We start from the raw sequence: 22,540 nt of genomic DNA on the forward strand, positions 1-22,540 counted from the left end.
AAAAAAAAAAAAAAAAGAATGGGATCCACTTGGTCTCTGGTTAATATTACTTTTGCTAATGGCGTTAAATCTAGTTTTATATGAATTCCTCCAGCACTTTTCTCAAATTTCTTGTTCTTATACAACTCATAGCCTCAATATGACCTTTGCTTAATGTTTTACTAATCAACAACCCAATCAACAACCAGTGAATCCATCAAAAATATAAAAAATATGAAAATACATAAATTATCAGTATGAGGTAAGATAGTGGGAAGATGTGCCAATGGTGGGATGGTGGGAAGACGTGCAGATGGCGGGATAGTGGGAAGGTGTGCTAAAGGTGGGATTAGTGGGAAGAACGTGCCGATGGTGGGACGTACACAGCTGTACATAAGCACTGCTATTGTTTAAAATTAGAACACTAAACAACTCTCAGTGTGGGAAACTGCCCTTTGAGGGGTGGAATTATAGACATGGTATCAATCCTAAATCGACAGAGAGAGAACTATATTTAACTTAGGGCACTCACTCAGATCTCAAATGCAATAAGGGATATGGAAAGTAACTGGAGGCCTTAAAATTAGTGGCTTTTATGCGTCACTAAAAGAGGTAACCATCTGGACCCCTGTACCCATCCACCACGGCCTGAGAGCAGAGTGGGCCTCCACTGCGCAAATGGAGCTTCTCAGCAATGACACGTCCCTATGTTTCCCTTCCTCCAGGCAAATTCTCTGTTCCCTTCAATAAGAAAACATTCCACTGTCCTTCAACATCCCATGACAATGAAGGAACACGATGTGTGTACAGATTATTAAGGTTCTCCAGACCACAAAGGGTAATGGAAAGAAACCACTGAAGGGTCCCAATACACTAGATGGGGAAGCATCAGTGAAACAGACGCAACTGTGATTTGAACCAAGACGAATGAAAAATCTATCCCAAATAATTCAAAAGCAAAAAGAATGTGAAATAAAGGATTTTCATAATTTAATTTGTTGTAGAAAAAGCCACAAGTGAAGCAACAAAGGACACCGTAAGTTACTATCCAACATGGTCGGTCCACGAAGAACCTGTTTGCTGACTAGAACATAAGTGCTAGGACTCGTTCTTCCTTGCATTTGAGTAGGTATAAGCAAAGAAACTGACAGGAAGCCACACTGGCAAGAAAAATGTTGTCAATTACACCTGGTTTAGGAAAATCTCTGGTGGACATGGAAGAAAGAAGGACGAAGAATAACACGGTTGATCTTCATGGATTTTTAGAATCCCGTACGCATAAGGACAGATCCAATGCCTTAGGAGACAGAGCAGAACTGAGGAAATGATCTATTTTATTAACACATCACAGCCAACCTACCAAAGTTGTCATGTTACTTTGTCCCAGATCCTCTTAACTAAAAACACAGAAATGCAATTATTTAGGCAAACTGTTTTAAGTTGCCAAAATGTTTCCATATTGGGATTTTTTTTTTTAAGATTTAATTTTTTTCCTTTTTCTCCCCAAAGCCCCCCCAGTACATAGTTGTATATTCTTCGCTGTGGGTCCTTCTAGTTGTGGCATATGGGATGCCACCTCAGCGTGGCTCGATGAGCGGTGCCATGTCTGAGCCCAGGATTCGAACCGATGAAATACTGGGCAGCCTGCAGCAGAGCATGTTAACTTAACCACTCAGCCACGGGGCCAGCCCCCCATATTGGGATTTTTTTGATATTATAAAAGACAAATGATGGCATCGGAAAAGGATTTTTAAAATATTGAGTCAGAAAAAGAAATACTTACCACCCGGATGACATTGGATGTATTAATTCTACTGATCTCTATCTGAAAAACCATTTTCAATTCCTGATGATAAGCAAGACTGTGGACACGCCACTGTAAGTGCAAACACTGTTGTGCAGAATTGATGGAAACTTCCAGTGATTCAGGAGTCAACGGTAAAGGTTCAGACAAGACTGAAAGACCAAAACAAGATATGAAATACCATTTAAGAGGCATATGACTGAATAGTCACAGATAATTAAACTGTTCAATATCATCATTGTTTAGCTTTGGAAAATATTGCTCACGTGTGCATCTTAGAATCAGACACCTTAGAAAGCTGGAAGGAAATTTAGAAATCACTTGGCAGATAAAGAAATTAAGACCTAGATGAATGAAATGACTTGCTTAACAATACACAGAAAGTTAATAAATTGATAAGCAGTTAAATGAAACAAAAGGATACTTTATTGGACAATCTAACTGGTTTAGAAATTTACAGCAAGGCTGAGAAAAGATAGAGGAGTTTTTGCTGTAAATTTCCTATTTCTGCAAATCAAAAATGAAAGTTTTCTTTTTGAGAGTCACTATTTCATAGTTTATTAAATAGCTATAAAGTGGGAGCATATCCAGTCTCGAGACATGATTGCTTATATTTCCAAGCATTAAAACTTAAAACACCTCTGGCAAGAATTCACTGAACTCCTTGGAGGAAACCAGCAACATACTAGGCACTTAGTGTGAAATAAAATAGTTGTGACAAGTTCCTAGCTTAAGGAAGGAACCTGGTTGGAGACACACAACAAACTCATATGAAGTAATGAGCGATTACGAGTTTAGTGCGTTTAGTGGCGTGTGAGAGTCTGTAAATGAATAGTGATTCAAACACGAAACAGGTTCACCAAGGTCAGTGAGCTTAGGAAATGACCCAGAGGGAGGATGGGCCCGGAGTGAGTTAAGTCATTGTTAGCTCTTAGAGAAGAACAAAGCATCACTTTCCACTTCAGCGGAGGAAACGTCCAGACTCAAAAGGAATGTGTACTGCTGACTCAACTGGTTTCACTTGTTGGTTTGAGGGGGTCTAAAGTAAAGTGGGAAGGGTGCCAAGGTGTTGAAAAGATTAAAACTGTGTTGATAAAATCAGCTGGTGTCTGCTCGGCCGTGGTATAGCAGACATTGTCTCCGAAGCACTCATTTCTCTGGCTCTATGGAGATTTCCCCTAGTGAGCTGAAACCCTCCGGCGCTTAGTTAAAAAGGCAAGAGAGTACCTGCTTTTGACAATAAAAACAGAAGCAATCTCCAATTCTGAAAAAATGTTTCAAAATTTCCATTCTATGCATGCTATTTTTCTCACAGGGAGGTAAAAATCCCAACACCACCAATATTGAGCACACACTAGCTACCAGGCTCTGTGCTAGCTGCTTTATATATATATCTTATCTCATGTGATACCCACTATAAACCTGTGAGATGGTGACTTTTTGTAGATAAGGAAACAAGCTCTGTGAGCTTAAACAACTTACAGAAAACTATATGGGATTTAAATATAGATCTCTTTAATACTAAGACCTCCCCTTTTCTGCACTGTCCCCCAGTGTTAAGACAGGAGCATCAGCATCTTGCCCAATCAAAGGTCATAGGGAACAGGACGTTTGGGAAGAACGCTGCATGCCTCCCATAATGTCCTGCCAAGCTCAGGGTATAGATGACAAGGATGGGGCTCTGGATGGAGCCAGACAATCCGAAAAGCATCCCTGGTAGATACAAGCCTGAAGTTCTTCATGTGATTGGCCCACACGGCAGACGGCTTCAGGATTCCAAATAAGATATTACCCTCAGAATTTAGAAGAAAATCCCAGAAAATTCATTCTGTGGAAGTGAGATTAACAAGAACATCCATAAAATACAAGATAATAGCCATCAATAGCTATCTTCCCCGAAAGTCACCCATCCTTGTGACAGCTTGTAAACGTGATGCTGGGGATGGTCAGGGTGCTAACTAAAATCTCAGTGTGGACTCCATGACCTCAGATTCGGTAACGGGTCCTTAGCTATGACACCAAAAGCATGAGCAACAAACAAAAAAATAGACAAACTGAACTTCATTAAAGTTAAAACCTTTTGTACATCAAAGAACATTATCACGAAACTGAAAAGACAACCCATGGAGTGGGAGAAAACATGTGCAAATCACTATAAATAAAGAACTCTTACAACTCAACAACAAAAAGACAAACTCAATTTTAAAAATATGCAAGTGACTTGAGTGGACATTTCTCCAAAGAAGATATAAAAATGGCCAAGAAGCATATGAAAATACGCTTAACATCATTAGTCATAAAGGAAATACAAATCAAAACCATGAAAATAACTACAATAAAAACATGGATGGAGAGGCCAGCCCTGTGGCCAAGTGGTTGAGTTTGTGTGCTCTGCTTCGGCGGCCCATGGTTTCGCCAGTTTGGATCCTGGGCTTGGACCTAGTACCACTCATCAGGCCATGCTGAGACCATGTTCCATATAGCAGAGCCAGAAGGACCCACAACTAGAATATACAGCTATGTACTGGAGGGCTTTGGGGAGAAGAAGAAGGGGAAAAAAAAAAAAGAAGAAGATTGGCAACAGATGTTTGCTCAGGTGCCAATCTCTAAAAAAAAAAAAAAAGGAAGTAAGTGTTGGTGAGGATGTGGAGAAACTGAAACCCTTGTACACTGCTGGTGGGACTATAAAATGGCTTCAGTGCTATGGAAACCATTTTGAGAGATCCTCAAAAAGTTAAAATAATAACTACCATATGACCCAGCAATTCTATTCCTAGGAATATATTCCAAAGAATTGAAAGTAGGGACTCAAACAAATACTTATACACAAATCTTCGTAGCAGCACTAATCACAATAGCCAAAAGGTGGAAATAGCCCAAAAGTCCATCAAGGGATGAACAGATGAACAAACTGTGGTATAAACATATGACAGAACATCATTCGGCCATTAAAAGGAATGAAGCACTAATCCACGCTACAAATTGGGGGAACTTTGAAAACATTTTGCTAAGTGAAAGAAGCCAGATACAAATCACACTGAATGATTGCACTGATACGGAATATCCAGAATAGGTAGATCCAAAGAGAGAGAAAGCAGACTGGTGGTTGCCAGGGGCTGAGGGAGGGAGGAAAAGGGAGTAACTGCTTAATGGTTGCAGTTTCCTTTTGAGGGTAATAAAAATGTTTTGCAACTAGATAGGGGTGGTGGTTGCACAATATTGTGAATGTGCTAAATGTCACTGATTTGTTTACTTTAACCATAAAGTAGTCAATTTTATATTATGTGAATTTCACCTCAACAAAAAATGTTTTAAATATATATGATCATGACAAAAATGTTCAAACAATAAAGAAATTGAGTCCCCACCATCTTACTAATGCCACTCTTACTCCTTTGCCAAGTTTAAATCATAAGAGTTTTTCCTGACTTTCTCTAAACACTTAGACAAATATCAGACTTTGCACTCTATTTTATGTTTTTTTAAGTACAGATGTTATTTAAAAAGCTATAAAGGGAAATAAAACTAAAATGTTAACAGTCATTTTTTCTAGATGATGCGGTTGAGTGATTTTAATTTTCTTTTTTATACATTTCTATATTTCGTAAATGTTCTTCAGAAACACATTACTTTCAGAATCACATAATATCATTTAAAATAAATATCCTTTAAGATATCTGGTTTACCCCACTATAATCATACTTCAGGATGCATAATTTAGTCTTCTCAGTGGATTTGCACCAAAAGCCTTGGCCCCAGTTATATTTCCCACTGAAAATTAATAACTTGGCATTCTGATTCTTAGCGAGTTTGGGCAGAGTGAATCATTTATGAGACTCCATTCACTCAAAGGTAAATGAAGTAAGCTGGAACTCTTGAACCACCAAAGCCCAAAACATGGTGATCAGTTTATATCGTTATTTGGTTGAGATTTTATCTCCTTTGCGAATAAAATTTCTCAATTCTTTAGTTAAAGACAACAAATGCTATTCACCCTCCCCCTAAACCCATGTCAGCTTGATGAGTTTTCCAAGCCTAAGATGTAAGTGAAGTAGAAGATGGCGTAGAAAGATGGAAAAGTAGGTCCCTTACAGAATAGGGGTGAAATATTTTCATTAATTGTGGAGCCAAGAGTACCAGAGAAAGCGGGGTGCATGCAAAATCAGGCGGTCCTGCCCAGCCCTCAGTGCCTTCTGCCTCTACGGTAGACTGTTGACGTCAGTCTCACTCCAGATGCAGGTCTCCTGGATGACAGAGGTCGAGGCTTAGGCATCTTTGAATGGACTCTTGTCCCCAGCACTTGGCAAAACATCTCACCCACAGCAGACGTTCTCTGAACTTACAGAGATCCAGGATCTCTACGAGGTCTCAAGGACCTGACAGGCAACTCCTCACTAGCCCCTCGGCTGTCCTTCCTGGCATTCTCTTCTCCCCGTGGCTGCTTTCCAAGCCTTCGAGCACTGATCACAGTGTGCTGAAATTGTCTGTTCTGTGACTGTGAGCTAAACAAGGGTGGGACTAAGCCTTACTCAGCTCAGTGAAACCAAGACCAATAACTCACCTGTCACAGTATAGACACTTAATCACTCACTGACTGACTGCTGAATGAATGAGTCAACCACCAGTGTCAACTTTATCTCTGGAAATTCTAGAAAGCTTCCGCACGATCCTTTAGACAAAAGGGGAACTCTTTATATGACATACGCTATCAGCAAGTATGTGACCTTTGTATCTGGCTTCTTTCACCTAGCAAAATGTTTTCAAAGTTCCCCCAATTTGTAGCGTGGATCAGTTCGCTCCCTTACCTCCAGGTTTTTCGCTGTTAGTCAGGGTCCCACCAGGAACCAGGTATCAAGTGTCTCAGGCATTAGTGAGACATCAGTCAGAAATAATTTGGTCAAAAGCCATCTAGGACTTTCTTGGGAAATAGTGGGAAATGCCAAGGTAAAGTCAGAGAGATAAAGGGACCTCAGAGATTAAGTCCAATCCCATTATTTTTCAGATGAGGAAACTGAGGTTAAAAAAAGGGAAGCAGCTTTCCGAAGAACACACAACCGGACCAGGATCCAGGGCTCTTGGACCCCGGCCCAGCTCTCTATTTACAAGGCTGCACTGGAGCGTGGCCACAAGGGCCTGGGAATCAGACAGACCTGGATTTATGCACACTCACCTCCCGCTTTCCCCACCCAGTTTCTCTGTCTGCCCAACACTACTTATGGAAATAAACCAGGGTCCATTCATAAGATGGGACACCAGGTAGCCATTAAATATAATGTTATCTCTAGAAGAACAGTTAACAGCAAAGGTAAAAACTCTTATCAAGGGTATTATGTCAAGCGAAATAAGCCAGATAGCGAAAGACAAACACTGCATGATTCCACTCATATGTGGAAGATAAACACACGGACAAAGAGAAGTATTTAGTGGTTTCCAGGGGGAATGGGGGGGGGGGAGTGGGCACAAAGGGTGAAGGGGTGAATGGCTAACAAATAATGTACAACTGAAATTTCACAATGTTGTAAACTATTATAAGCTCAATAATAATACAAAAACCTCTCATCAGATGCTGTATTGTTTTAATAAATATATAGTAAAGTATACATACCTTACCTGTATATACTTTAATCTACCTATATGTGTATGCTTTAATACACATTTATAGTATAATACACTATACATTAATATATAATATAAAATATAGTATACTTTAAAATATATATATAGTATAATTTCCCAGTATATATACTTACACTATATATAATATATACACCTTATATAAAATATACTTTAATAAAGATATATAATTTATACTTCAAGCATATATAATTTACATACTTTAATAAGTATATATAGTATAAATACTTCTAGTATATACAGTATAATTTCACTTCTGTAAAAAAAAAAAAATCTACATCTCTATCTGTGTCTGTACATACATACACACAAGAGCCTGGAAGAAAATACATCCAAATGCTATAGTCATGATCTTGGGCTCATGGAGATGTGAGCCCAGGGCTAACCGGAAGTGAGCCCTGGCTGTCTCATTGATTGGTAGAAGCAACATCATCTGAAATGGAGTCTCAGATCTGAGCTGGGTTGGGAGATCCAGCGGGAGGCCCACTATTACGAGTGGAGGTTTAGTAGGTACTTGGTCAAATGCAGCAGAAATTGAGACAAGAAACTGAGACAAGAAATCCAAACAGTGCGGGTGACAACAAGGACAGGATTACTCAGCAAAGCAGGCATGCTTGACTGAGAAAGCTGGAAGCTGAAACAAGGATTGGTGGAGAGACAAACAGGTAAATGCATGTCTGATCTAAATAAAAGAAGCTGAAATGGGGAGCAGCAGAGCTTGCTCAGACAGCAGAGTGTCTTACGAGTAGAAGACACACAGCAAATAGTTGCTGGATCAGTAACGAGCCTTTACCAGGGAAATGAGCTGTTCCAAAAGCTTGGAGTCAAATGTTTGGGATTTTCTGGAGAGCCTGGGGTCGGGGCCTGTGTCTGTCTGGCAATCAGGAGCTTTGGCTGGGCCTAAACATTCTTATGGGAAAGACTGCCCACACAGCCCAGGGGTGTCATGCCTAGATTTTAGCAAATAAGAGAGAGACGTTTCAGTTCCAGATTATGGAAGAAACCAAGAATAAAACTCTGATTTTTAAGAAGCCATAAAAGTGGCATTTTCACATGTACCCTGGGCCAAAAAGGAACGAACCCAGACCTAAAGAACATCAAACAGAGAACTGAGCTGTTATGGAAACAAAATCTCCTTTTTATTCCAAACATCTTTTCATGGAATTTTAAGGGAAAACAAAAATTCTATGGACATTTCTTGCAAACGACATTTTCATGAATCCATGGACAGGAAGTGTGTGAGTAATTATTAAGAGCACATGCCTACACTCTCTAAGAAGAATAAGCAGAGAAAGGGAAAATGTAAAGCTTTGTAACATACAGGTGAAAGCCACAGAAACTTTATAAACCAACAGAAACTCTCTCAAGTCTAAGAACCAACCTTCAAACTGGTTCCCAAGTCATAAAGTATCCATAAACATTTTAGAGGTGTTGGATTCTTATTGACTTTATTTACAAAGTTGATTTATCTCAAAATCCTCACACTGGGGCAGTAGCTAAGTGTCAAATACTATTTCTTTATCCATAAACAGCATTTTGGCACTTAGCATATTCCTTGCAGTTAATAGCTTCTCAATGAGCATAACTGAGGGACATCCCAACTTGTTCTAACATGGCGGCCAACAGTGGTCTGGTGTAATCCATCTCTACCCAGCAAGGTGCAGAAGGAACTCCTCTGGGATGGCCAAGTTCAATAAACAGATCATGAAGTACTTTGGGATTAGTTCCCCTTGCAAGTACTCTTATGACCAGGGTATTGACCAGGAAATCAGGGCTAGGTTGCAGCTTATTAAAATGAGCCATCAAGATCAGGAAGGTTAAAACCAAGGTAACCATTGCTACTCACCAATTCCAGGTGATGGAATGAGCTACACATCAGCTCCAACTCATTTCCAAAGAAGAAAAGAATTGTGCAACTTTTCTCCAAAGCACCATTTACCTCATTTTTTTTCTTTGTGATTTTTTTCTTTATGTTCTTCCCACTTCTTACCTTCACTCTGGCAAGTTCTCAAGGACAGCGACACCAAGAGTAATATTGTCTGAAAGAAGGCAAAGAGAGCCATAGGTTCTGGTTTTCTGAAAAAGATAAATCACAAAGAGAGGAAATTTTATTTAATTTTAGCTCTGAGCAAGTGCTTTGAACCAACTGTGGTATATAACAGCATTAAAGGCTCCTATTCTTATCTCCTTTCCATAGCCACACCTCTTGTCACGTGACTTTGGAGTCCCCTCCCCAGAAATAAGAAGAGTATATTTCATCACTCCAAGTGACTTGCTTTGGCCCATAAATGACACAGAAGTGATAGTGTGCCAGTTCGGAGCCTAGACCTCAAGAAAACCCGTTTATTTCTGTTTGTTCTTTTGTGTTTCCACCTTTGGCATGAAAAGAGCACTTCTGGGTTGCCCACTGCACACACAGTCACACAGGAGGAAAATGAGCAACACAGGAGGCAGAGCTGAGTCACCTCAGCTGCTCCAGCTGGGGCCAGCCTAGATCAGCCAGCGGCTGGCCACGCCCCAGCCATGAACAGCTGATCCCAGATGTAGGAGCAATAAACACCTACTGCTGTGGGCCACTGAAGCTTTGTGGCAATAGATAACTGATCCATCGTTTCCTCAAACCAAGCAAAGGTTGGTAAAGAAATGTAAAGCAGAGAAACACAAGGTAAATATGAAAAAACAGACTCTGATTAAAAGGAGAACAAATGCCAGTCTCAAAAGAGCTAAATTTCAATTAATTGCTTCTAGGGGAGTCATCTCCACTCTTCCCTGTCTCCCTCATTAAAATTTCACCTAGGAAAAATGAGCACACTCTACCGAAGGAGATGGGCAATGCTTCATTGTTCAAAATCATTTCTGGTTCTCCTTGACATAGACGAGAGCTATAAATTACAGGCCAACTTCACTGATTCATCAGGTCCTATGACCACGGGACCATGTGAGGGCACAAAGAATGAGCCTGGATGACCTCAAGAAGGCTAATAAGTTCTTAATTTAACAATAAACGTGTTAGTCAGGGGAAGCATTAAATTTCACTTTTCTACTTCAAATTCTGACTCATCACAAAGAGAAGCAATGAAACACTTCAAAGTCAATTTTTGCCTCTGTCTAGCTACCGGGACAGCATCAAAAGCTGGAAATTCAGTGAACCAGGTCACCCATTTTCACTATCCACACCCTCTATTTATCTTTTTAAAATAGTACTTTAAGAGTAAATGGAAACTACCACGAAGACAGTAAACCATCCCATTAAATTACTCGAGGGTGGTCAAACCTGCCCACAGGGGAGACCAATTGGAAGCAGAAGCAAAAGTCTGCAAATGACAGCTTTTGTTCATATTCCTTTAAGCATTGCTTTCTGCAACTTCTATTTTTGGCAAACCGGTCATTCATACTTCTCTAAAATCCCTACTTAGAACTTCACATTGGTTCCTAATACAACTAGATATCTAAGCCAGGGGGAAACTGATTCAAGAGAAAAGAGTTTCTGCTCAGAACCAAAGGGAAGGAAAGAAAATGCCATAGTGAAGTGTCTGACACTCACTATGCAGCTTAAATATCTTTACAATCCCAGTCTGCGTGCACGATCCCACCTTCCTTAGATTGACATCACTCGAGGAATGCAAGGTGCCACCACTGTAAGGAAATCTCATCCCATCAATTTATTAATTATTTGCTGAGGAAGATTTGCCCTGAGCTAACATCTGTTGCCAATCTTCCTCTTTTTTGTACGTGAGTCTCCACCACAGCATGGCAACTGATAAGTGGTATAGGTCCACTCCCGGGAAGCAAATTTGGACCGCCAAAGCAGAGCATGCCAAACTTAACCTCTGGGCCACGGGAGCTGGCCCTCCATAAATTCAAAAGCAGATGATGCAGGGGATGATATGCATGCTGCTTCATATTCTCCTGATGAAAGGGCCATTTAAAACATTTCCAAAAATTTAGAGTTCAAGTAAATCAAATATTTCATATGTCAGAAACATTAAACAAGTCATGGGGACAGAGGAACTTAAAACTAAAAGTTCAAAGCCACCTACCAATTAAGGGTAACCAGAAATTAAAGAATAAAAGTTTTTATATAACAAAATTAAAAAATATGAGTATTTACAAAGGATGCATTTCTATGGTTTGGGTATCACGGGTAAGTCCTTGTGAATCACCAGAATGGTCTTGTCTGGAAGCCCTGCCCTTCCCCCACCATCTCACACACATCCAGGTATGAGTCTGAGGAGGTTAGCTGGGGCAGCCAGTCAGATTCACTGCTTTTATTTTCATCAGGTTTGACATGCATGGTTTTATGCACACTGGGCAAGTAAGCAACCGTGACATGGCTCCTGCATACGAGCAAAGCGGTTATTATTTCCAGCACTGTGACCGGACAACTGCCAGCGATCCTGACGTTTCAGGCCTGACCACCTCAGGACCACTTGCAGAAGGACTACGAGTCCTAGCTGTTGTCTGAAAACCTTCTGGTAAGTCAATAAAGTTCATCAACATGGAGAACGAGAGTCAGCAGCCACAAGAACATGCCAGAGACCCCAGTGGAGCCCCTTTCGGGATATGCCGCAGGAACAGTTCTCCTGACAGCACAGAGCCTGACACTGACAAAACACAGACACCAAGAGCTCTGAGCCAGCTGCTTCCAAGCCAGGAACTGACTGCACAACGCAGGTGGTCCCCCCTCCACACCTCAGACACAAATCCTATTCTGAGAGCAGGCTGTTTCCTGGTGAGACCCTGACTAACAGTGAAAAACCTGGAGGTGAGGGAGTGAACTGTGCAAACATCTTGAGAGGGGAGAGTGCTTGGCACATTCAAGGAACAATGAGGACCCAGGTGTTGGAGCGAGCAAGGAGCTGAGTGACAGGACATGAAATCAGAGGGTGCGCAGAGAGGGAGAACAGATGGGGAAATATTTCCCAAACTTTGGCTTCTGCTCTGAGCAAGATGGAAGCCACTGGAGAACTTTAAGCGGAGGAGTTCATGGTCTAACTTACACTGAACAGGAAGGGCCCTGGAAGGAGAAGAGCCTGAAGGAGGCAAGAAGGGCAGGAGGGAGAGCAGTCAGGAGTTACAGCAATGGTCCAGGGGGGAGTGACACTGGCTTAGACCAGGGTGATGGCAGTGGGAGTGGTGAACAGGGGTGGAATTGGAGAGAGATTTTAAAGATAGAGCTGGCAGGACATGGAGATAGTGACAAAGTGAGACATCATGGATGGCTCCAAGAATTTGGGGCTGAGCCCCTGGAAGAATGGAATTAGCATTAATGGAGAAGCAGAACAGCTTTGGCGGGCTATGTCAAGGGCTTGATCTGCGACACGTTAAATATGAGATACTTATTTGATATCCAAATGGAGAGATTAAGTAGCTGGCTGGACACACAGTTTGGAGTTCATGGGAGGGGTCCTGGCTGCCGGTATAAATTTCAGGCATCCTCGGTGCATACACACAGTATTTAAATCACTGCATGATCGCCAAGAGGAAGTAGGGACAGGAGAGAGATCCGAGCTTGGAGCTCTGGGGTGCTCCACACTCTATACTATGCCCCCTTATGCAGATCAAAATGAAAATTCAGGATTAGGCCAGGCTTTCCTGCATCATGTCAAAGGGAAGGGCTGTGTGTTTGGACGGGCTGGTGAGCTCCTTCAGCATCGACCAGCTGCTCCGTACCTCCGCCCCACCGGTGCTCAGGGCGCTCCAAGCCGGGGATTGGTTCTTCCCTGGCAGCTCTGCTTCTGATGTGGAAAAGGCCACTCAGCCCTCTCATTCATTCAACAGCCTTTCTCTCTCATCAGCTATCAGTGAGGCGCATTGCCACTTCCAATTTCCAGTAAGAAAAGGAAGTCAGGAATTCAGACAGGAAAAAGTACCTTCCTGCCTCATCCAAGGAGGACTTGGTCCTTTCCCAGATCTGTTCTTTATTTCTATTTTTCAGATCTCCAGCATTCCCACCTAGACCAGGAGCTGCTTAAGGATGGGTCTGCATCTTATTCCCCACTGTCTCAGTCCAAGAACATAGATGCGACCCAGTAGATAGCTGGGAAAGGAATAAAAACTTCTACCAATTTTCTCACATTCTCTCTTCTTTGCTTTCAATTTTATTTTAATTAAAATAGATTCCTTTTCAGGCCTTTCTACTTTTTCTGCTGCCAAGTATTGCCTAATTCATAGTCTTTCGTTGGCATTCCTTCTCTGGGGGGAATAAAGGAAGGAAAGAAAAGAAAAACTACCCATTCATTTCAGAGAACTTCTCATTCAAATCTTGTCTGTTAGTGAAATGAGGATGCCTTTGAATGTCCCTCAGGATAAAATACTACATGTGTAATAAAACACAGCTTTTGAGGCGGGTATAAGTCTGCCCTTCTTCACCAGCAATTCGTGTTCTGTCATTACCGAAATATTTATTCCTGGGAAGTTTCCCCACCACAAATAATCCCCAGGAGAAGCAGCATGATCATCATTTGCTTCCCAAGAACGTGGGTGTGTTGCCAAACTCTTCCCGACTGGCTGGGTGCCATATGATGTCATATGCAAATCCTATTTTAAAGAAAGAAGCTCTTCATCCAGGACGTGTGCTGGGCTCCGCACCTTGTGAGAGAGCTCTGTGTTACAGCACAAAGCGTTGCATGCCACTTCTTGGAGGTTCCCCACATCCCTCGCATTTGGCTATCTCTATTTCCTTTTTGAGAGCAGTGCCATTTGTCTTTGGGAGCCCCTTTGAAAGGTTCGAGCACTTCTTCCCCTCCCTTTAAGCCCACCAGTTACGTTTTGTAAGGTCAATCCTGATTCATGGGACTGAAGTGGCTCATGGACACCTGATTTTCTTTTTTCAGCAATGTTCAGTTAAAAGTTCTTGGAACTTGTGACACCAGCTAGGATTAAACCTGAGTCTCTAAGTGGCAAGTGAAGCCAAAGAAAGGAATGGAAAACCTGGATCCAAGGAATATTCTGGACCCAAGGAATATGTAGGATTTAATATGCTAAAGGTGATATTTCAAATCATTTAAGAAAAGGTAGATTATTCCCCAAAATGATGCTGGAACAATAGCCCAGATATCTGTGGGAAAAGGAAGTTGTAAGAATTAAGTACATGGGCTCTGACATAAGGTTGCTTAGGGTCAAATCACTACTCTGTCACTTAATAACTTATGACCACAGACAAATTACTTAACCCAGCTAGGCTTCATTTTCCTCTTCTGTAAAATAAGAATAAATAACCTACCTTGTAGGACTGGCCTGAGGATTAAATGAGACTATGAGAACATACACATAGTAAATCCAATTAATGTTAATTTTCTCATTATTGCTATTGCTTCATTCTCTTCAACAAAATAAATTCCAGAAGATCAAAGATATATATGCAAGAAATAGGACCATTAAAATTAAATGAACATTTAAAAAATTTTGGTGCTATAATTGGACCAACAAACTGAGAACAATAGTTTCAATACTTATGGCAAAGAGTCACTACCCCTAATATATAAAGAGCTCTTAGAAATCAATAACAAAAAGATAAGTAACCCTGTAGAAAAACTGGCAAAAACATGAATATGTAATGCACAAAAAAGAAGGAAATATCAATAGCCAAAAGAGAAAAAAGAAAAGCTGGACACTACCACTAATAATTAAATAAGTGCAAATTAAAACAGTAATTGTGTATGTCTCCATGTGGGTCTGTGGTGTTCGATTGGCAAAGGTCTTGAAACATAGCATTGGTAAGAGTTTGAAGAAACAGGCATTATTACTCACTGATGGTCAAAAAGTACAACTTTATCGAGGTCAATTTGACAATTCTATTAAAATTTTAGTACACATTACCTTTGATTCAGAAAAACTAGTTCTAGAATTTTGTTCTAGAAATAGTGTGTGTGTGTGAGAGAATGTTTGTGTATATGTACAAAAATATATTTTTTAAAGAATATTCATTACAGCATTGTTTATACTGAGGAAAAAAACCCAAAAGCAATCTAAATATATATCGAAAGAAAGCAGAGGGGCGAGCCCAGTGGCAGAGTGGTTAAGTTCATGCACTCTGCCTTGGTGGCCCAGGGTTCACAGGTTTGGATCCTGGGCATTGACCTAGCACCACTCATCAAGCCACACTGTGGTGGCATCCCACATAAAATACAGGAAGACTGTTACAGATGTTTGCTCAGCAACAATCTTCCTTACACACACACAAGAAAGTAGAAAATTTAATTATGGTGCATTTCTACAAAGAAATACTATGAAACTGTTAAAAAGAATGAAATAGAGTCAAGTGCCAACATGGAAGAATGTCCAAACAACGTTGAATGGAAAAGCAAGTTTCAGAATAGTATTGCAGAAAACCACGTCGGAAGAGAAGTGTGGCAACCTTGCAGCTGTGCCTCTCAGAGCTCCCTTCAAAAGAACCTCCTGAGGGAGCATGGGTCACTGACAGCTTCCACTGCTGCACCTTCAGATTGGCTGCACATTCCCATCCAAGCCCACAGTCCCTCCAGGCTGCTCACAGCCAATGACCAGGGCAAGACTTCTCCAGCCAGCATGGGACTCCTCTAATGGGCAACCTTTGATCAGTCTCCCCATCCTTGGCTGACAAATTCTCAGAACTGCACTGCGGCTGGGAGCTCTTCCTTCCCAACCTTCCTACTTCCCTGTTCCCTTTCACAGGTGTCAGACCTGCAGTGGGTTTGGAGGCTGTCTCTGCCTACTTTTGCTCCCTTTTGCCTTTATCCTTCACAAGTGCTTTCTCCCGAAAATCTCTTGCACATGTGTTTCTGCCTGCCTATCTTCTATTTAAAGGATCCAAACTGGTCCAAAAAGACAGAGCCAACTACTAACAGTTATACATTTACAGCAGGGATGGGGTAAGGGAGGTGGGCAGGATGAGAGAAATTATGTTTAACTCTCAAGTTACGTAATTCTGCAACAGAAAGCATTCTTTACGCGTGCGTGTGTGTTTTACAGATACTGGGTTTGGTCTTGCATAAATACTGATAATTCCATCATCTCCACACTTGAACCATATACCCCAACAGGGTTAAACTAGTTGAAAGCCTACAGCTGTCAAACAGACCTGAAAAGGGGTTGGCAGTTTTTAGATACTGGATCAGTCTATGAGGGTGTCACGTGTTTCTGTAGAAAAAATGTGATCTCTGAGGTCCTGAGACACTGTAGACACTTTAATGATGCATTTCCAAATACAGACAGCAACCAAAGTTCCAGGTAGAAAAACATAGTGCCATCCCCTTTTAACACCCAGGTACATTAAAGAATGTGAAGTTAACTTGCTCAAAGTCCCCCGTTAGGAAGACAGGGAATAGAGAGAGGTGACCAAGACACAACATGATGAGTGAAAATTGACTCACATAAGAGCAGAGTTCTATTGATTTCATCTTCTCAAGACTTGGCACATACTGTGGCACCTCATTCCATGTTTTCCAAGAGTTCTCTTTATTTTACATTTTCCAAGTGTTGCATATGTCTTACATTTTTCTGTTTGCTAAGACATTTGTAAGTGTGGCTTTTCTTTCAGTTGACTCTACATTTCATACTCAGACTGGATATATTTTATGTGGCCATCTTCATCTTCATTCCACAGTTTTAAGCAATCCAGATAGTTAACTGCCTCAATGATTTCAGATCTAAGAATGTAATTTGGTATTATATTTAATGCTCTCACTAACCTTCTTTCCTTTAAAAAGAAAAAGAGGAAAAGAAGGAAGGGAGGAAGGAAGGAAACAACGCAACTGTAATTTAGTTCTTTAGCAGATAATATTAAAAGAAAGCAATTTACAAGTCCTGTCAATCACATGTATCCTCTTAGGCAATACTATCACTACCAGCATAATTTTAAATACCCGTGAAAGACTATATATTTTTGTCTCCTGGGATACTATCGATACATAATGGAAAAAATTTACTGGTTCCTTCTATGATGAGGCATTCTGCAAAGCCCATAGGAGGATATGAAGGTGAGGATGAGAACGATCCCAGCTTGCATGTGCTGGATACTAACTCTCTGCAGGCGCCTTGCTAAGTGACTTACGTGCATTTATTAATTGAATCCTCACAACAGCCCTATGAAAGAGACTCTATTATCGTTCTCATACACAGATGAGGAAATTCAGGGTAAGAAAGGTTAAAAGTAACTTTGACATAGGTGGACATAGTTAATCTAGAACTTGAAACCAGGTGAATCGCTCCCCAAAGGGCAGCATTTTACCACATTACACTGCCCCCTCCACGCTGGGGGCTCATGCTAGAACACACAGGAAGGCATAAAAAATTATTAACAATGATAAACTCCAAAAAATCTTAAGAAAAACTTCAACAGGGTTTTATTAAACTTGACAAGCTATTTGTAAAGTTTATATAAAAGAGAAAATGTACAAGAATCATCTCTAAAATTTTTTTTGAAAAAAGTATGAATATATACTACTAGATGTAAAACATAGTATAAAGCTGTAGCATTTAACACAAGGTGGCACTAGCATAAAAAAGACAAAAGAGATAAATGAAACAATAGAATCCTGAAACAGACTATGATATAAATAGGAATTTATTTGACTATAAAAACAGAATTTCAAATGAGTTGGAAAAAAAGATGGATGATTAAATAAATGGTGTTGGGTTAATTGCCTAAAACTTCAGAAAAAAATTAAGTTACATCCTTACGTTTCACCTTATATAAAAATCTGGTATTTTAAAGAGCTAAATATAAAAACCAAAATAATGAAAGTATTAGAAGAAAATAAGATAATTTTCAAAATAACTTTTAGGTGAAAAAAGACCTTCTTAAACTAGACAAAGCACAGAAATCATGAGACTGCGGATCTGATTACATAAACACTTAAAACTTCTGTGCAGCAAAAGATAGTTTGAAACAAAAGTATTATGAATGGATAAGCAAAAGGTGGTATATTCCTACAGCGGAATATTATGCAGTCTTAAAAAGGAAGAAAATTCTGACACCTGCTACAACATGGATGAGGCTGGAGGACGTTTTGCTAAGTGAAATAAGCCATCTGCAAAAGGACAAACAGTGTATGATTCCTCCATTTGTAAGGTACCTGGAAGAGTTAATTCATAGAGCCAGAGAGTAGAAGGGTGGGGGCCGGGGGCGGGGGAGAGGTGGAAAGGAGGTGGTTACCATTTAACGGGTACAGAGTTTCAATTTTGCAAGATGAAAGGAGTTTTGGAGAGAGATGGTGGTGATGGCTGCACAATAATATGAATGTACTTAATAACACTGAGCTGTATACTTAAAAATGGCTAAAATGGTAAATTTTATATTATGTATTTTTGTTGTGGTTAGTGCTGTGGAGACTCCTAGCAACCCTGTGGACAGCAGAGTGGGAACCCTGCCCAGTCTTTGTGTGCCATCCTCTCACCTTCCAGCTCTGTATCAGACAACGCTTCACTGCTATTCATATGGTTTTCATGGCCAGTTTTTTCCGAAGTGGGTGGCCAGGTCCTTCCTCCTAGTCTGTTTAGTCTGGAAGCTCCCCTGAAACCTGTCACCATGGGTGACTCTGCTGGTATTGAAATACTGGTGCCGCAGCTTTCAGCATCACAGCAACATGCAGCCACTAGAGTATGACGACCGCCAGACGGGCGGTGTGGTTTCCTGACCAGAAATGAACCTGAGCTGTGGGGGTGAGAGGGCCCAATCTTCACCACTAGAGCACCATTATGCATTTTACCACCACCACCAAAACAAAGCATTGCACTAGAAGAAATATTTTCATCTTCTATAACAGACAAAGGATTAAGGTCCTGAATAGGCAGAGAGCTTCTTCAATAAACAAGAAAAACAAAAGGCAACGCAATAGAAAACTGAGCAAAAGAAAGGAACAGTGAATTCACAGAAGACACATACGACCCATAAATAATTAGAGATATTAAATTGCAGCAGTAATCAGCAAAATGCAAATTAAAATGCCTTATTGGGTTTTACTCATCTACCAGATTTGAAAATTCAAGTTAAAAAACAAAAGGAGATAACGGCTGATGTTAGAAGGATGAGGGAAACAGATTCTTATCCACTGAGTTTAAATGAGTACCTGGGGTGTGGACAGTGATGCAATTTGAAGGGTTGTATCTATCAAGTTGAAAAACGGACGAATCCTTTGACCCAAGAACAACCCTCCAAGATTCTATTCCATGGAAATACTCAGGCGGAAGCACAGAGATGAATGTACAATTTCCCTGAAGCACTGAGCTAATGCTGAATAATTTTAAACAAACCAAATGTCCATGACAAGAGAAAGAATGGATAAATCATATTGCTTCTTTAGAATAACATGTAGCCATTAACAAAATAGACATGGAAAGACCTCTAAGATATGGGAGGGAAAAAGTAAGCTACATGATATATAGTAAGATCTTATACATATATTAAAACATACATATAGATACATATTATGCACATGTATAGAAAAGAAAAAAATCCTGGAATGCTATTTACCAAACTCCACTCCCCTTTTCTGAGTGGGAGTAGGTGCGACAATGCTACTTGTCATTCCATAGACTTCTCTGTTGTTTGAATGAGAATGTCTTCACTTATTATTTGTATTATTTTTAAAACATAAAAATAAAATACAGACTACCTGGAGTAAATAAATGCTGAAAAACGAGTAGAACTAAAATGAGAAGAAAAAGAAGATTGTGAAACCAAGAACACAGCTGCTGGAAAAGTAACTGTCTCCTCCTGCAGCTAGGAGGGGTGCTTCTCACAATATTCTATTTGCTTTATTTTTGCCCATTTCACATATATTTTTTTAAAGCAAGGAGGACTTCCTCCTCCAGGGAGAGGACAGCCGGGGCTCACTGTTCCTGTAAGTGAGCAAGATGACATTACCTTTGACTTCCTTCTATCCACGCCAGCAACGCCCCAGCCCAGTCCCACAAGGGAAACACACACTCCTTCTTGTCAACTCACATTACCACTGATTCCTCTTTCAAAACCACAATAGTTTTCCTGATTTAGTTCCTTTTTCAGGACAAAAGGGTTATAAGAAATATCAGGGACTCTGGATCACCTCCGTGCACCCGTGAAGGTGTTCCTGGTCTTTCAGGTTAAAGAAAGGGATAGAAGGAAAGAGACCGAGTGTGTAAGTAAGTGTTATCCCCAAAGTGGTTCGAGTTCCCGTTGTACACCTAGGACCAGTCCTTTTCTCTCAAGGTGGCTTTTGACACAAAAGGCTTAGACTCCTTTGCTGGGACAACAAGAGACAGAACTAGGACCAAGATGTAAGCCAAAAGGAAGCAAGCTACCTCTGAGAATTAGCTCTGTCCAGCAATGAAATGTTAGGTGGTGAGTGCCCTGTCACTGGAGGCATTCTAACAGTACCAAAATGCTACCAGGGGAGATGCAAAACTAAGCATGCCCTGAAGATTCCGAATAGGTAGCTTAAATTGGAGTCCAGTGCTTTGAAAAGCTGCAAGAATGATTCTGAAGCCCAGCTAAGTTTGGGAACCCCTGCCTACTATGACTGGGGCTCTTCAGTCTCAAGGATCTCAGTGCATTTTAAAGCAGTGCAGGAGAGAGTGAAAGCAGAACAATAATGAAGCACCACTCCCAGGGCCACTGCAAAAACGGTCCTAGAGTTTGACATACATAGTGCCTATAAGCCAAATTCCAAGGCCAAATCCTGACTCTGTCACCTGCTAGCTGTGTGACCACAGACAAGTCACTTAACTTCTCTGGGCCTCAGTTTCATCACTGATAAAATGAGAATGACAAGATAACTACCTACTTCATGGGTGAAACTTAAACGAACTAGCACAGGTAAGATACTTAGAATGGTGCCTGGTCCATAGTATGAACCATTGTTTGGAAACTGAGGCTGACGTGATAAGGAACTTGACCCGAGTTCCAAAGTCAGTATTAGATGTGGCAATAAGACCCAAGGCTTCTTTCCCTCCACCTCAAATTAAATACACTGCATTCCATTCTACCGAAACCTCTGCCTACATCGACCCCACATTCACTCCTCTTGAGCTGGAGAATTAGCTTGTTCACAAAGCGTCTTCAAGCTTGAAGGTTACCAAGTGGCCTTTCTCAGTGGCACCTAGCATTGTGGCTCCTACCACATGGCAGGGGACAGGATGGATGGATGGGTAGGCCGATGAAGGACAGGCCAAGGACTGTCAAGAAAGGACTCACTGTGTCAGGAGCAAAGCCCTGGGCTCCATGCTCTCAGCGCCACTACTACGAGCTCCCATGGTCTTGGACAAGTTCCTGACCCCTCTATGCCCAGGTTTGTCTACAAAGGGTGGTGGCGGCGGCAGTTACAAATGCTTGGCTGTAGCTGCCCAACCTGCCAATCCGTGCTACTTCGGTCCATGCGGCTGAAGAAGGTGGGCGTCCTCCCGAGACTACCGCATCACCGCGATGTCCTCGCTCCACCTGTGTGTGAGCGCCTCCCACTTCTAGGTGCAAAAACAGACAGGATGGAGGGATATCACCGACTCCGAGAGGACTCACTCTGCCAGGTGGCAGTTCAGGGTGCGCAGGGGGAGGTTGAGGGCAGCAATGAACGCCCACGGCAGTGTGTTGGGAGAGAGGCAAAAGAGGACCAAATGGAAGTTTCAACTCAGCGAACATTCCCCTACTACTTGCGAACCAGACGATGGATACTGAACGCAAAAGCAGAGTAGGAAACGTCGCGGTGGACCGAGCAGTGTGCGCTCTGGAAAGAATGACACCTTGAGCGTCACGCACCAGGTAGGCGGGCCAGAGGCGGGGACCCCTCAAAGCACCATCTCCGAGCGATGGAAGCCCGAGCCAGCACGAACGCGGGGCACAGGCGGCGCGGCGCAGGGGAGGCGGGCGGCGGGCTGCATCGCTGTGCCCTTCTCCCCGCGCCGCGCCGGCTCCGCGCGTCGGAAGAGCCACCGAGGGCGGGCGGCGCGAGGGCGCGCGGGCGGGGAGGCTGCGGGGGACGCGGGGCGCGGGGGCGCGGGCCGGGCGGGCGTCAGGGGTACTCACCCTGCGGGCGGCGGGCTCCGCGAGCCGGGCCGAGTCCTTGGCGACGCGGGGCCCGCGGATGCGGACGCGGGTGTGGACGTGCAGAGGCGGCCCCGCGCCCGGCTATGAATCAGCTGCGGGGCGAGCGCCGAGGGGCGGGAGTT

At 41.9% G+C, this 22,540-nt stretch overlaps 1 protein-coding gene across 4 annotated transcripts in view; it reads right to left on the reverse strand.

Annotated features, from left to right (window-relative positions):
• Nucleotides 1-22,537, reverse strand: part of OSMR (oncostatin M receptor) — a 60,458-nt gene extending 37,921 nt beyond the window's left edge. For 2 of the 4 annotated variants that reach the window (XM_046670977.1, XM_046670975.1), the window contains exons 1-3: nucleotides 22,398-22,536; nucleotides 9,408-9,493; nucleotides 1,763-1,935 (exon numbers count right to left, since the gene is read on the reverse strand). In XM_046670977.1, the coding sequence (XP_046526933.1) occupies nucleotides 1,763-1,935; nucleotides 9,408-9,480 (246 nt within the window). In that variant the 5' untranslated portion in view covers nucleotides 9,481-9,493; nucleotides 22,398-22,536. Of the gene's footprint in view, nucleotides 1-1,762; nucleotides 1,936-9,407; nucleotides 9,494-21,726; nucleotides 21,839-22,397 lie in introns of all 4 variants that reach the window. The other 2 variants (XM_046670976.1, XM_046670978.1) reach the window with 2 other exon arrangements.
• Between the last annotated feature and the right edge of the window lie 3 nt (nucleotides 22,538-22,540).

The sequence above is a fragment of the Equus quagga genome, chromosome 9, assembly GCF_021613505.1.
Source record: "Equus quagga isolate Etosha38 chromosome 9, UCLA_HA_Equagga_1.0, whole genome shotgun sequence".
Lineage (NCBI taxonomy): Eukaryota > Metazoa > Chordata > Mammalia > Perissodactyla > Equidae > Equus > Equus quagga.